Source organism: Ascaphus truei, chromosome 4 (genome assembly GCF_040206685.1).
Source record: "Ascaphus truei isolate aAscTru1 chromosome 4, aAscTru1.hap1, whole genome shotgun sequence".
Taxonomy (NCBI): domain Eukaryota; kingdom Metazoa; phylum Chordata; class Amphibia; order Anura; family Ascaphidae; genus Ascaphus; species Ascaphus truei.
In genome coordinates, this window is record NC_134486.1 from 24,361,475 (window position 1) to 24,373,488 (window position 12,014).

The 12,014-nt window shown below is 39.6% G+C and overlaps 1 protein-coding gene across 5 annotated transcripts in view; it reads left to right on the top strand.

Annotated features, from left to right (window-relative positions):
* The window catches only part of CLIP4 (CAP-Gly domain containing linker protein family member 4), a 67,594-nt gene extending 62,704 nt beyond the window's left edge, over positions 1-4,890 (top strand). For 3 of the 5 annotated variants that reach the window (XM_075595429.1, XM_075595428.1, XM_075595430.1), the window contains one exon: positions 2,313-4,889. In XM_075595429.1, the coding sequence (XP_075451544.1) occupies positions 2,313-2,649 (337 nt within the window). In that variant the 3' untranslated portion in view covers positions 2,650-4,889. Of the gene's footprint in view, positions 1-2,107; positions 2,288-2,312 lie in introns of those variants that run through there. The other 2 variants (XM_075595433.1, XM_075595432.1) reach the window with 2 other exon arrangements.
* Positions 4,891-12,014: the final 7,124 nt, after the last annotated feature.

Genomic DNA, 12,014 nt, shown 5'->3' on the forward strand with positions numbered 1-12,014 from the left:
AGCTTAACTCCTTAAGAACTCTTGGATGTTTGCTATCAGGGCCAGGTGCCTTATTTACTTACATTTTATCAAGCCGCCTATGAAGTTCTTCCTCAGTTAACCAATTGTTCATTAATATGGAGGTTGTGACTTCCTCCTGCGGCACTACTATTGCAATTGAGTCTTCCCTGGTAAATAGAGGCAAAGGATTTGTTTAATACCTCAGCTTTTTCCTTATCTCCAATAATTTGCCTGCCCATCACAGGTCCTATATTTTCTTTTCTGATTTTTTTTTTTTTTTTTATTAAGGTACTTAAAGAACTTTTTAGGGTTGATCTTACTTTCTATTGCAATCCTTTTGCAATTTTTGTTACATTCCTTATAATTGTGATACGATGCCTCCATCCCTTCTGACTTTAAGAATCTAAATGTCTGCCTCTTCTTTTCCATTTCCTCCCCTACCTGTTTATTTAGCCACATTGGTTTAGACTTTTTTCTTTATTTATTACCTGAGTGTATACACCAAGTGTGCTCTTCTAATAATGTTTTAAAGACTGACCGTTTATCTTCCACATTTTCCTCTGCAAAAACATCATCACAATTTATTCCATGTAGATTAGTCCTAAATTGATTAAAATCTGCTTGTTTAAAGTCTTTGTTGAACACAAGTAATATGGTTTTATGATTAATTTATTTCAAATGAGACCATGTGGTGATCACTGTTACCCACATTTTCCCAGACGTTAATATTTGTTACTACTTCTACATTTTGTGACATTACCAAATCCAGTATTGACCCTCTCCTGTTTGGTTCATGTAATGGTCTTTAAGCACCCCCAAAAACCTGTTTCCTTTTGTTGTAATGCTAATCTCATTGCCCCAGTCTGTCTGGATAATTAAAATCACCCATAATGCTAACATGACCTAGTTTTGATGCCTTCTAAATTTGCAAAAGTATTTTGGCTTGCTCCATCGCAGATATTTGGTGGTTTATAGCATATCCCTAGAAACAGAATTTTCTTTGTACTTTTACCTCCACTGTTAATTTATATCCACAAGGTCTCTATTTTCATCATTCCCTTCATAAACATCCTCCATTTATAATAGGTTTTAGATCTGGTTTACATTATAAACATACTCCACCTCTATTTGCTCGATCCTTCTGATAAAAGGAATAACCCTCTAAATTAACTGCCCAGTCATGAGTTTCATCTCACCATGTTTCAGTAATGCTTAGATTATACTGCTCTCTTGTAGCTATTAATTCAAGCTCCCCATTATATTTGTCAGGCTCCTTGCATTTTTTTTTGAGGGTTTTTTCAGTTTGTACAATTATCTTATCTGCTCCTTTCTACTCCAATTGGATTTAGTCTTTAGAGGTTTTCTAGTATTTACTATGGCAGAGTAGAGATGAAGAGAAAAACTGGGAGCACTGCTAGAAAAAAAGAGAGAACTGGAGGCCACGTAGAAAAATAACAAAAATGTATTGAGGCATGTTGCCTAATTAAAAAGAGAAACCTCTAACGCGTTTCTCACCAGGGACGCTTTATCAAAGAGTAGTTTCTTAAGTCTAACAAGTGCCTCTTTATAGAACTTCCCCTCAGGAAGTACTGCCTACCTGCGTCACAGGTAAAAAAAAACCCAGGGAAACAAAACCTCAGTTGAAATGCTCTTCTCTTTTTTTTTTTTTTTTTTCCCCTTCTGTTTTTGGATCAATAAATCTGCTTGACGACTTTCTTATATATTTTTTTTACTTTGCTAAGGGACTTGTGTGCTTATCCTTCTCAAGGAACTGTGTGAGTGTATAGCTATAAATATCTATATACAGCTCAACCCCCTTGTAACGCTGTGCTTGGGGTCCAAAGAAACACATTGTGTTATAAGCGGATCGCGTTAGAAATAATGTACAATTGTATGCATTGTACAATAAAGTATTTGAGACACCAATAATCGTGTTGTAAAGTATTCATAAATATGAAAATTGGGAGCCACGCTTGCATCGTGTTATGAGCGGATTCGCGTTGTAACGGATCGCGTTATAACGGGGTTGAACTGTATCAATATACAGTATTATGTATCTATATCTTGATCTATTACACATACACACCATGCTACTTTGGATTTTCAGGTAGCTTTTAGAACAACTTGGAAAACTCCAAAGAAATTAAGAAGGAGCCTTCTGTAACCAAGGCAGTGGGAATTGTAGCTTTAAGGACCCGTAGGCACCAGCACCAAGGACATTTGGAGACCTATTCTCATTTTGAAGGCGATGGTGCTACAGATGTGTTGGGTAAGCACCATCAAACCGTGTCTATTTATTTGTTCTTTAACAGATCCAAGAAGCCGATGCTACGTCGTAGCTGGAGCAGCACCACCACTACCACCAGCAGCAGCAGCAGCAGCGAGTGCAGTGTGAAGCTTCACAAAGGTTCCCAGGTGTTACTGACCAGCTCCAATGAGATGGGCGTCATCCGATACATCGGCCCTACCGACTTTGCTCCAGGCCTGTGGCTGGGACTGGATCTACGGAACGCCAAGGGAAAGAATGACGGATCTGTGGGGGACAGGCGATACTTCCACTGCAAGCCCAACCATGGGGTCTTGGTACGACCCAGCAGGGTAACCTACCGTGGGATTAATGGGTCCAAGCTTGTGGATGAAATTGGCTGACCAAAATCTCTGCAACGTTAGGGAAAATAATGTTTAGTCTAAATGGGGATTGGACATGTATTGTTTATGAGAAAATATGTATCATTTGTTATTCATAATGGGATTTGGACGTTGGGCCTTATTCTCTACTAATTAGCATATTTTTACTCATGAGTCCTTTCCATCTTGGTATAGTTACTCCTTCGTCTTTTTCTCATTGGGTTCTCCTATTGCTACTGCATTTTCGTAGTAAGAAAAGGGTGTTCTACAGCAAATTGTTTTAGTACAGTAGGTCACTTTCTGAAAGTCATTGCCATTGTCTTTTAACTGCTTAGTTGCAGAAGAGAATAACCAGATCACACTCGGTGTCTAGGATGGTTTGTACAGACCATATTGCAGTGACCATTTGGTAGTGGAAATTGCACACCAGTATTCTGTTTTTGCCCCACAAGCGTACGTTACTAGAACTCCTGTTACTGAGTGACGCACGTATGTTTATGAAAAGTATTCAACATGCATGCTCTTTTTTTGGTTTTAGTAATATTGATTTAAAAAGGCACTTAACTGTGTTCCCAGAGCGCACATCTGTGAACAAATCTGAAGCACTTTGTGACATTTTAATGCACTTTCATACTTGTGAAAATCATCGTGTTGCTCTCTTCTCAGCAATGCAGCATTTTCTCAACAGCACCGTTTTTTAAATTTTTAGTAGAACAAAGGTTGATTTGGTGATGGTGACCTGGCTTTTTCATATAGTCTATAAACAAATCTGCTTTGCAATATATTTCTGGCACCAGCTGCACGATCTGCTGACCCTTACAGCAGCACAGGAGTTAGGCACCAAAACGCAATGTTGCAATTCTGCTTTGTATTACCTTGCCCTTTCTCCGTCCTTCACCTTGTGACTCCTGTGATTCATTTGTATTCTCCTGTCGCTCTCTTTGAGACACTTGCGTGGGTATATTTGCACATAATGTATATATAATTAAATTCCATAGGATACTTGCATACAGCATTATTTGCCTTAAGCCAGGGGTTCTCAACTCCAGTCCTCAAGACACCCTAACGGGTCAGGTTTTAAGGATCTCCCTGCTTCAGCAAAGGTGGCTCAATCAGTGACTCGGTGATCTGCTCGGGGAGATGCATAGTTCTATTATTTGTATTCTTTCTACAACACCAAGATGGCGCTTTGAAATCTGGATCTTCCGGTGCCGGAAACTGACCGTTAACTAAGCACTCAGGAAAGGCATCGAATATTTGACCTCTGAAGGACTATTCAGTGGCCTTCAGAAGGGTATTGTCTTTTTGCTTGTGACCAAACCTTTTCTTACTAAAGCATAACATAGAAATGTTTCAAGTTGGGTTAAACCCTTGTGCAAACTAGATCGCTTGATCCAAACTTAGACACATGGCAAAAACAGTCACAAAATCGCTTAAACGCTTAAGTATTTTGCAGAGCAGCTTTGTGCAAATATTTCTGTAGCAACGTTTTTGATTGCAAATAAATGTCATTTGTATGTTACACAGAGTTTGACTGTTTCAGTCTCAATTTGATGGAAACAATCTCAGGTTCTGTGATGTTAGAGCAGGGGTGGGCAACTCCTGTCCTCGTGGGCCAGCAACAGGTCAGGTTTAAAGGATCACTGCCTCAGCACAGGGGGCCTCAATCAGCAGCTCCGTCTTCAACTGAGCCACCTTTGCTAAAGCAGGGCTATCTTTAAAACCTGACCTGTTGGTGGCCCTTGAGGACTGGAGTTGCCCACCCCAGTGTTGGAGGCTTGGATGAAGAGCAAGGGCTTTGGCACATTGGACCTTTTTTTTACACCTATGTGCTTCTGTGGTCCAACCGTTCATTGCTGCAGGTTCTCAATTTACTACTACTCATTAAATGAAATTTCTTTTAATAAGCACATTTACAAGCAATAGCCTAATATTTTAACTAGAATTCTACAGCTTCACGTACTCTTATATGTATATAAAGTTACCGCTATTTTTCCTTACGGTGTTGTCATTTGATCAGTAATTATTTTTATTGTGCTAAAAATGTACATTTATGAATGTAAAACCAGCAAGGTATAATGAAATGTCATTGGAGGTACAAATATCAATTGCCAAGAGCTAAACATACAGTATATATATATTTTTTTTTCATGTATACTTCTGAGATGCTAACATATAGTTCCATTTTTTTTTCTGTCTTGTATATTTGTAATTAACTATAAAAGAAAGCTTGTGTCTATGTATATTTTTGTTTCTCATGTAAATTAAGATTAAATATAAATAAAGACATAGTATTTTGTTTTTGTTTCTATTGTAACACTTGAGGCAATGAAATGACAGAGTAATTTTGAATAAGTAATACCGGTGATCCTGAAGGTATTACTATTCCCACCCACCACGTGTATGCACATACGCCTGCAGCAAATATTTCGCTGTTTTTTTTTTGAGAGAGAGGGACTCCATGTGGGCCATTGAACGAGGGCGTTTTTGTCCCGTGTTCACACAATATCTAGGGCCAATGCAGATGAGGGGGGAGAGGTGAGCATAACCTGCGCAAATGTCTTCACTGGTATCACACCAACAGGTGTAGCTAGAAAGGTTATACCTGCAGGTAAGATAATGCTGATGGGGTTTGGAGCAAGAATAACAGAGCTGCACAGATGTTTCAGACAGGTGGTTTATGCATCATAAAAGCACGTTTTGAAACCTGAAATTCAGACGCCTGATAAATGTCCATCTTGTGCCACGTTGAAAGTCTTAGCGGCTATTACTGGACAATTGTAATTGGCACAATATTCCCAAACCAGCGGCAAATTGGATATGCAGGTAAAGCCTTTCTGTAGGAAATCTTTAATGCTGCTTTGACCCATAATATAGGTCAATATGAATGTAAAAATGAGTATTCCTGGCTTCTCCCCAGACTGTGGATATCTTAAAGTAGACTTTGCCAGAGGAGCACTTTTATAAGATGTATTGAGTGACAAACCCTTAGAGACATGTAACAAACTATTTTTTACAGCTCTTCTTCATGCTGATAATGGGGGACTGCATATTTAATCGTGAGCAAAATGACTTTTTTTTTAGTTCATGTATTTATTGAAGCAGACTGCTGCATATTACAGAAGTTCAAAATGTTTTTTAAATAAGACCCAAGGAAATGTGTCGTTAACCAAACAGGATATTGCTTTTCCCAAAACATTTCTCTTATGTTTATCCGCCGGTTTACTGTTGCAGAAGAGTACACGGTATCCTTATGTTAAACCTGCATGTATTGCTGCTCCTGGTAAGTTAAGGACTAATTAGTGACTCGTTCTCCCATAGCAGTAAATGCTGAGATAATATCATACGGTAGCATGTTCCACAGGTCACATGATTAATGTAAAGCCGCAATGCTTTTCCCTGAAATACACCTCCACGATGGAGGTCTGAGAATTGAATATGCTCTTGTCCTATAGAAGAAGTTCCTTACTCCAATTTGGTATACTGTATATGGTCCTTCCCTCTTAGGACCTAGTGAGCCAATGGCTGTTTTTTTTTTTTTTATGTGTGTTTTTAAGGGTGCCGTACAGGTCAATAGATAAAAAAATAAAAAATAAAAATAAACATTATTTTTCAGCCTGTTAAAAAAATTTTTTTTTTTTTTTTTTTAAATCTTGGTCCATGAAATTCAAGCATATCTGCTACTTTGTTAATCTATTTTAATGATGGACAAAAGAAATCACCTTTTAATTTTGTGGCGTGACAAATGCTTTGCTCACTAAAAGGTATAATAAGAAATCCTTTGGGTATATCTTGCAGGTTTTCTTCCCACGTGGAGTGAAGTCTAATGCAGGGGTGCGCGATAATTTATTTTTATTTTTTTGGGGGGGTGCGGCTCACTTACCCGGCTTCAGTCCCGGTTCCAGTCATCGCGTCTCCATGGCAATGCGGTGTCTGTTGCCATGGAGATGTGTTGTCAAATGATGCCGCGGGTCACGTGACCCTGCTCTTCATTTGATGCTACATTTTGGGACGCGACGCAGGGAGAGAGCAGGCAGGGGGGGGGGGGGCGCAGCAAGTTTGCGCACCCCTGGTTTAATGTACTGTAAGCCTGGTGTTTTGTATGTATGGTGTTACATGGCGCCATTAATGCACATGGCGCCATTAATGCACATGGCGCTTCACAGCAGTAAAATACGTGACAATCATATAAATAACAAGTAATACAAATAACACACAATGGGAAGAAGCGCTTCAGACATAAAAATTAACATTTCAAGATGTAGCTGGAAGTCTATCCCCTGCTGTGCTGAAGACTTTGCTCTGCATGAAAATACATACTGTAGTGGGTGTCTCAAGTGGGTGGTGGGTTAAGGGGAAAGGAAGGTTGGTGGGTTAAGGGGAAAGGAAAGTTAATTGGGAGGGCTTTCTGCGGAACGAATGGCAGTGGCATGTTTAATAAGTCACATGTCGGTGATTTGACACTTTTAGGAAAAATAAAAAAAACAAGTGTTCGGGTTTTCAAATGACTGTTTTTACAATCCTTACCTAATTTATTTGATAATAACTACAAACTTATACACAGAAAGTTTTGATGTTGTTTTTACGTACAGTTTGTTAGGGTTTGACAAGGGTGTGTATAATTTATAATATTTATAAATACACATTACCTACTAGGTAAACACTATATTTTATACCGTGTTGTTGGAGCAGCAATTTAAACTTAATTCCTTCATAACGCAGAGTGAAACGTAGTCGAAACAAACTTAAACGCCATCAATTTGTTTATTTTGTCATCAAATTGTCTTTGTCTTTGTATTATCAAACTTCAGTTAAAACGGAAATGTCTGGACAATTTTAATTCTCGCACTATTGTGCGCTACTATACAAACCTATAAATAAGCCGAGTTACCACTGACAGTCTGGGCAATGACAACGAAGTTGCCCAGAAAGGCAGCTAATGTCTGTCCCGGTGACCAAGCGCTGTCTCCAAGTCACACACAAATGTAAATACTGAATATCACTTCAACTCGCACATTATTGTGACTTGCAAAGAAATGTGTTTAATATAATATCCCAAACTGCAAAACACTTCCATGTAACAATCTCATTCACCACAAACTAGGAAAGTTGAAAAACAAAAAAACGCACAAAACGTATTATTCTCTAGAAGGCCGTGATGTTTGAAAAGTTATACTGAATTCGTGGGTACCATTGAAAACCGATCAAAACCCTATTGTGCAGTGAATAATTATCTCTGCCACCTGGATGTCAAAATAAATCTACAGATTGTTGTTTGCAGTTTGTGAAGTGAAGAAAAAAGTGCGCTTCAAAATAATGTGTCCTAATCAACAAATAATTTGTGTAAAAAAAAAAAAAAATACATGTATACACGGAGATGTGTATTGCACAAATTTCAAAATGTATATATAAATGTTACAAATTATATTATATCAAATATGTGAAAGTGCATAGACATCAAAAAATATCAAATGTAATTAATGAAAATTCAACAATTGTTCAATCATAAATAAAAAGCAGCTCTAAATCAAACCCCTGAATGCTAATGTCCTAGTCTTATATTCCTATAATAATCCTCCTTAGAGGTTATTACTTCAGTGTGAATCGGCCTCTCTGCCAGGTGCGTATGCAGCTCTCTCACACGGAGGGATTCCAATCCTCACTAGATAGAAGCAATGTAACCACAAGAAAAGAGAGAGCGCAAACCCCACATAGCATAGAACTGTTTAATAGTAACAATCATTACAACCCCCCCATAGCATAGAACTGTTTAATAATAACAATCATTACAACCCCCCCATAGCATAATACTGTTTAATAGTAACAATCATTACAAACACAGGTAACTCATCTGTGATGGATAAAAAAAAAGTCGTCACACTGTAAGAGAAGCATGTGTCCTTGAAGCTCCTCACCGCTCTCCCAGACCTCGTCTCCTCCCACCTGCTGTTACTTCTGTACTTCCTGTAGGAGACACGCTGGATTTCCAATTGGTGCGTGGTATTACTGGGCTGGTTGTGTGTCCGCTTTACTAGATATACAAATTGCAAAGTTCAATCCTACGCATTTCATGACAGTGTCACTTCATCAGGGAGAATGATATGATCACCAGGATCTGAGTCTTTTATAGTCCCAACAATTGACCTGAGCACATGTTACTAATAACTGAATACATTTTTACATACAAATAATTCTTACTTCAAATATCTTGGATCATAACTGTACCCCCACAAAACATGGACAGGTTATCTACTATTCATGTACCTCTACATTTTAAATATGTATATAAAAACAAATATATCAGCTCTAAAAAGTTCAGATACTGTACCTAAACATGAATAATTGAAAGTCCATGAATGCTAATGTCAAAGCGATGTTGAATAAAGGATATAGGGTGGATGGAGCGGGATAAATACCTGGAGTCTCGGCTGCTAATTGAAGGAATAAGGCCTCGGCTATAGTGGAAGCGCCCGTTTCCGCGCTCATTGGTGCAGCGCACGCTTGCCTGCAGCAGGAGAGATCTCCTGTTCTGCAGGCAGAGGCGTCAGGGAGGCGTGTGGGGGGGTGAGGAGGAGGGCGCGGCTGTGACGTCATGAACATGGTTCGCCCTTATTGGTGACACGGCCGGCGCGCGGGAAATACAAACTTGTGTGTAGCACCGGTCACCCCGTAGCGCATGTGCACGCGCACTGTACGCAAATACATTGGCGTCCTGGTGTTTGTTTTCTGCGCGAGCTCCTGCACTCTGGGTGCAGCCTAACCAATTCCACTAAAATCTATATAACAGAAACGCATGCCCCATAGCGTAATTCAATGATATTTTATGGTTGAAGATAAAGGTTAAAATGCCACTCACTAGTGTAGGTAGGTAAATCACAGTTAACACTATTTGACGTCAGACTAAAGTGAAGGTATACTCAACGCTGAATCCCAAGTGCAGCTGTCCAAGAGTCCTTGTCCAATGACAGCCAGGACGGTATCAACAGCGGCAGTACCAGCAGCAGAAGTCCACAGGTTGTCCTGTAAAGATGAGCCAATTGCAGGCAACACAGGCAGACACTGGCAGTGTGCCAGCTCAGCACAGTTCCGTGAGCTTAGGGGAGGAGCTAGGCAGTGCGTGCATGCGTGCGTGCATCATGCAGTACCGACAGATCATAAACAGAATCTGAAGAGATTATAAAAAGAAAGAAATCAAATGGAAAAAATGTATTAGCAATAATTTTTAAAAAAAGGGAGCATTAAAATGGCCGAAGTGGAAAATGTTTACAGTAAGTATATACATATCCCAAAAACTACTCATGAAGTCTGAGCATGTACTGTATATACATTTACATTGATGTACCTATTAGAATGTACTCTGTTTGTTATCGTGGTTACATTTCTTTTCTTTTTTTTTTCATATTTAATTTCTCTGAAACGGTTTAAGCAAATTGTCTGAAAATTTGAGTACAAGTTGCAAAATATTATATTTAATGTTTTGTATCAAGAATCCGGTCGAGATTTTTTTTTTTTTATCACTTAATTAAAAAATAATAATAATAATTCCAAGATGGGGGGCTGCACCGATTGGGTTGAAACTTCTGGCAGATCTAAGTTAGGATGGGAAAAAGGTACCCTAAAAATGTCATTAGAATCGGGAGACGCGTTTGGCCTGTGGAGAGAGAACACACAAACACACAACCAAAGAGGTTTCCAAGTCTAATTGAAGTCTTCACTTCTCTCGCTCATCCAATTAACACCTTATTGTGAGCGGCAAAAAAAATGACTTCTAATTGGCTTTATGAGGACATTTGAACAGACAGTACATGGGGTATATAGAATGTTTATTTTCTCTCATGCTTTTTATTTTACACACAACACATGTACAATCCAAATACAAGAATGAATACAAAATACTTATGGTATTTATATATATATTATATATATAATGCGTATTTATCAGATAGTATTATCCCTGAAGTGCTCAGGCTCCTTATAAATAATGTTGCATAAACTGCTTGACGTTAAGCAGGCATCCTTATTAAAGCTACTTTACAGAAGGGAGACGTTGGAAAGAAAGGGCTTCCTCGGAGAGCGCTCGCAGCCTGTGCCATGCACGGGGGAAGCCCGGCCACGTGAAGGATCGTTCCACTGCTTTGTGGGAGCAGAATATTATATTGTAATATTCTATGCAAATGGGACTTCATCTCACTGCTTATTCAAACGAGTCAGGAACGATTAAGGGGACGTCTATGTGCCAATGGTTTGTCAGAGGTGCTCAGCTCCAGTCCTCAAGCCCGCGCCCCAACAGGTCAGGTTTTCAGGATATCCCAGCTTCAGCACAGGTGGCTCAATCAGAGGCTCTGTTGAAGACTGAGCCTCTGATTGAGCAACCTGTGCGGATGCAGGGACTCATTGAGCCACCTCTGGTTGAAGCAGGGGACTGATTGGGCCACCTGTGCTGAAGCAGGGACTGATTCAGCCACCTGCGCTGAAGTAGGGATATCCTGAAAACCTGACCTGTTGGGGGGAGTGGGGGAACTAGAGATGAGCACCCCTGGTTTAAGTATTTCATTGTCTTTTTTGGGGGGGGAGGGGGGGCAAAATACTGTTATAATCAATGTGCCAGATATGGAAGTGGCGTGGCCTTGAACTGCACGCATGCTTCTGACACATTAAAGTTTAGGTTACGATTTCTGCATTGCCCTTTTTGGGGCTTAATGCTTTAGTTAAGTAGACGTTCATTGATGTCTATTTAGCGATGTACTTGACACTGCTGCTCAGCCTGTTACTGAATCCAGTGACCCATGAAATGCAGACTAAACTTCTTGCTTAAAATGAGGTCCTTCTTTTAGAAGATATTAGACGAGACCCCTCTGCTGCTACATTTATTACTGTAGCGAGTCTGCATAGAACTAGATCGCGGGTAGCCAACAGGCCAGGTGTTAAGGATATCCCTGCTTCAGCACAGTTGGTAGTCACTGATTGAGCCACCTGTGTTGAAGCAGGGATATCCTGAAAACCTGGCCTGTTGGTGGCCATCGAGGACTGGAGTTGGCCACTCCTGCACTAGTTCACCTGCCTTGGAACAATGGATTTATAGTAGATGGGAATAAGTAGAGATTGTGGACCCTTTAACCCCATAAATGCTGGGTGAGTTTGCAATACATTGCTCAGCGAACACTGAAATGGGGTTAATAACCCATATTAAAAGTTAATATTGTTAGTGCTGTTACTGTATGTCCAGTATTTTCTTGTCTCCTACATAGAAAACCTTTCTGAGTTTTTGTTAGATTTTCTTTAGACGTAATGAATATGTAACATCCTGTTCGTACGGTGTATTTTGTTCACCATCCAATGTACCATTTCCCCTGACATTTAACTTTAAAGTGGGAGCCCGTTATATA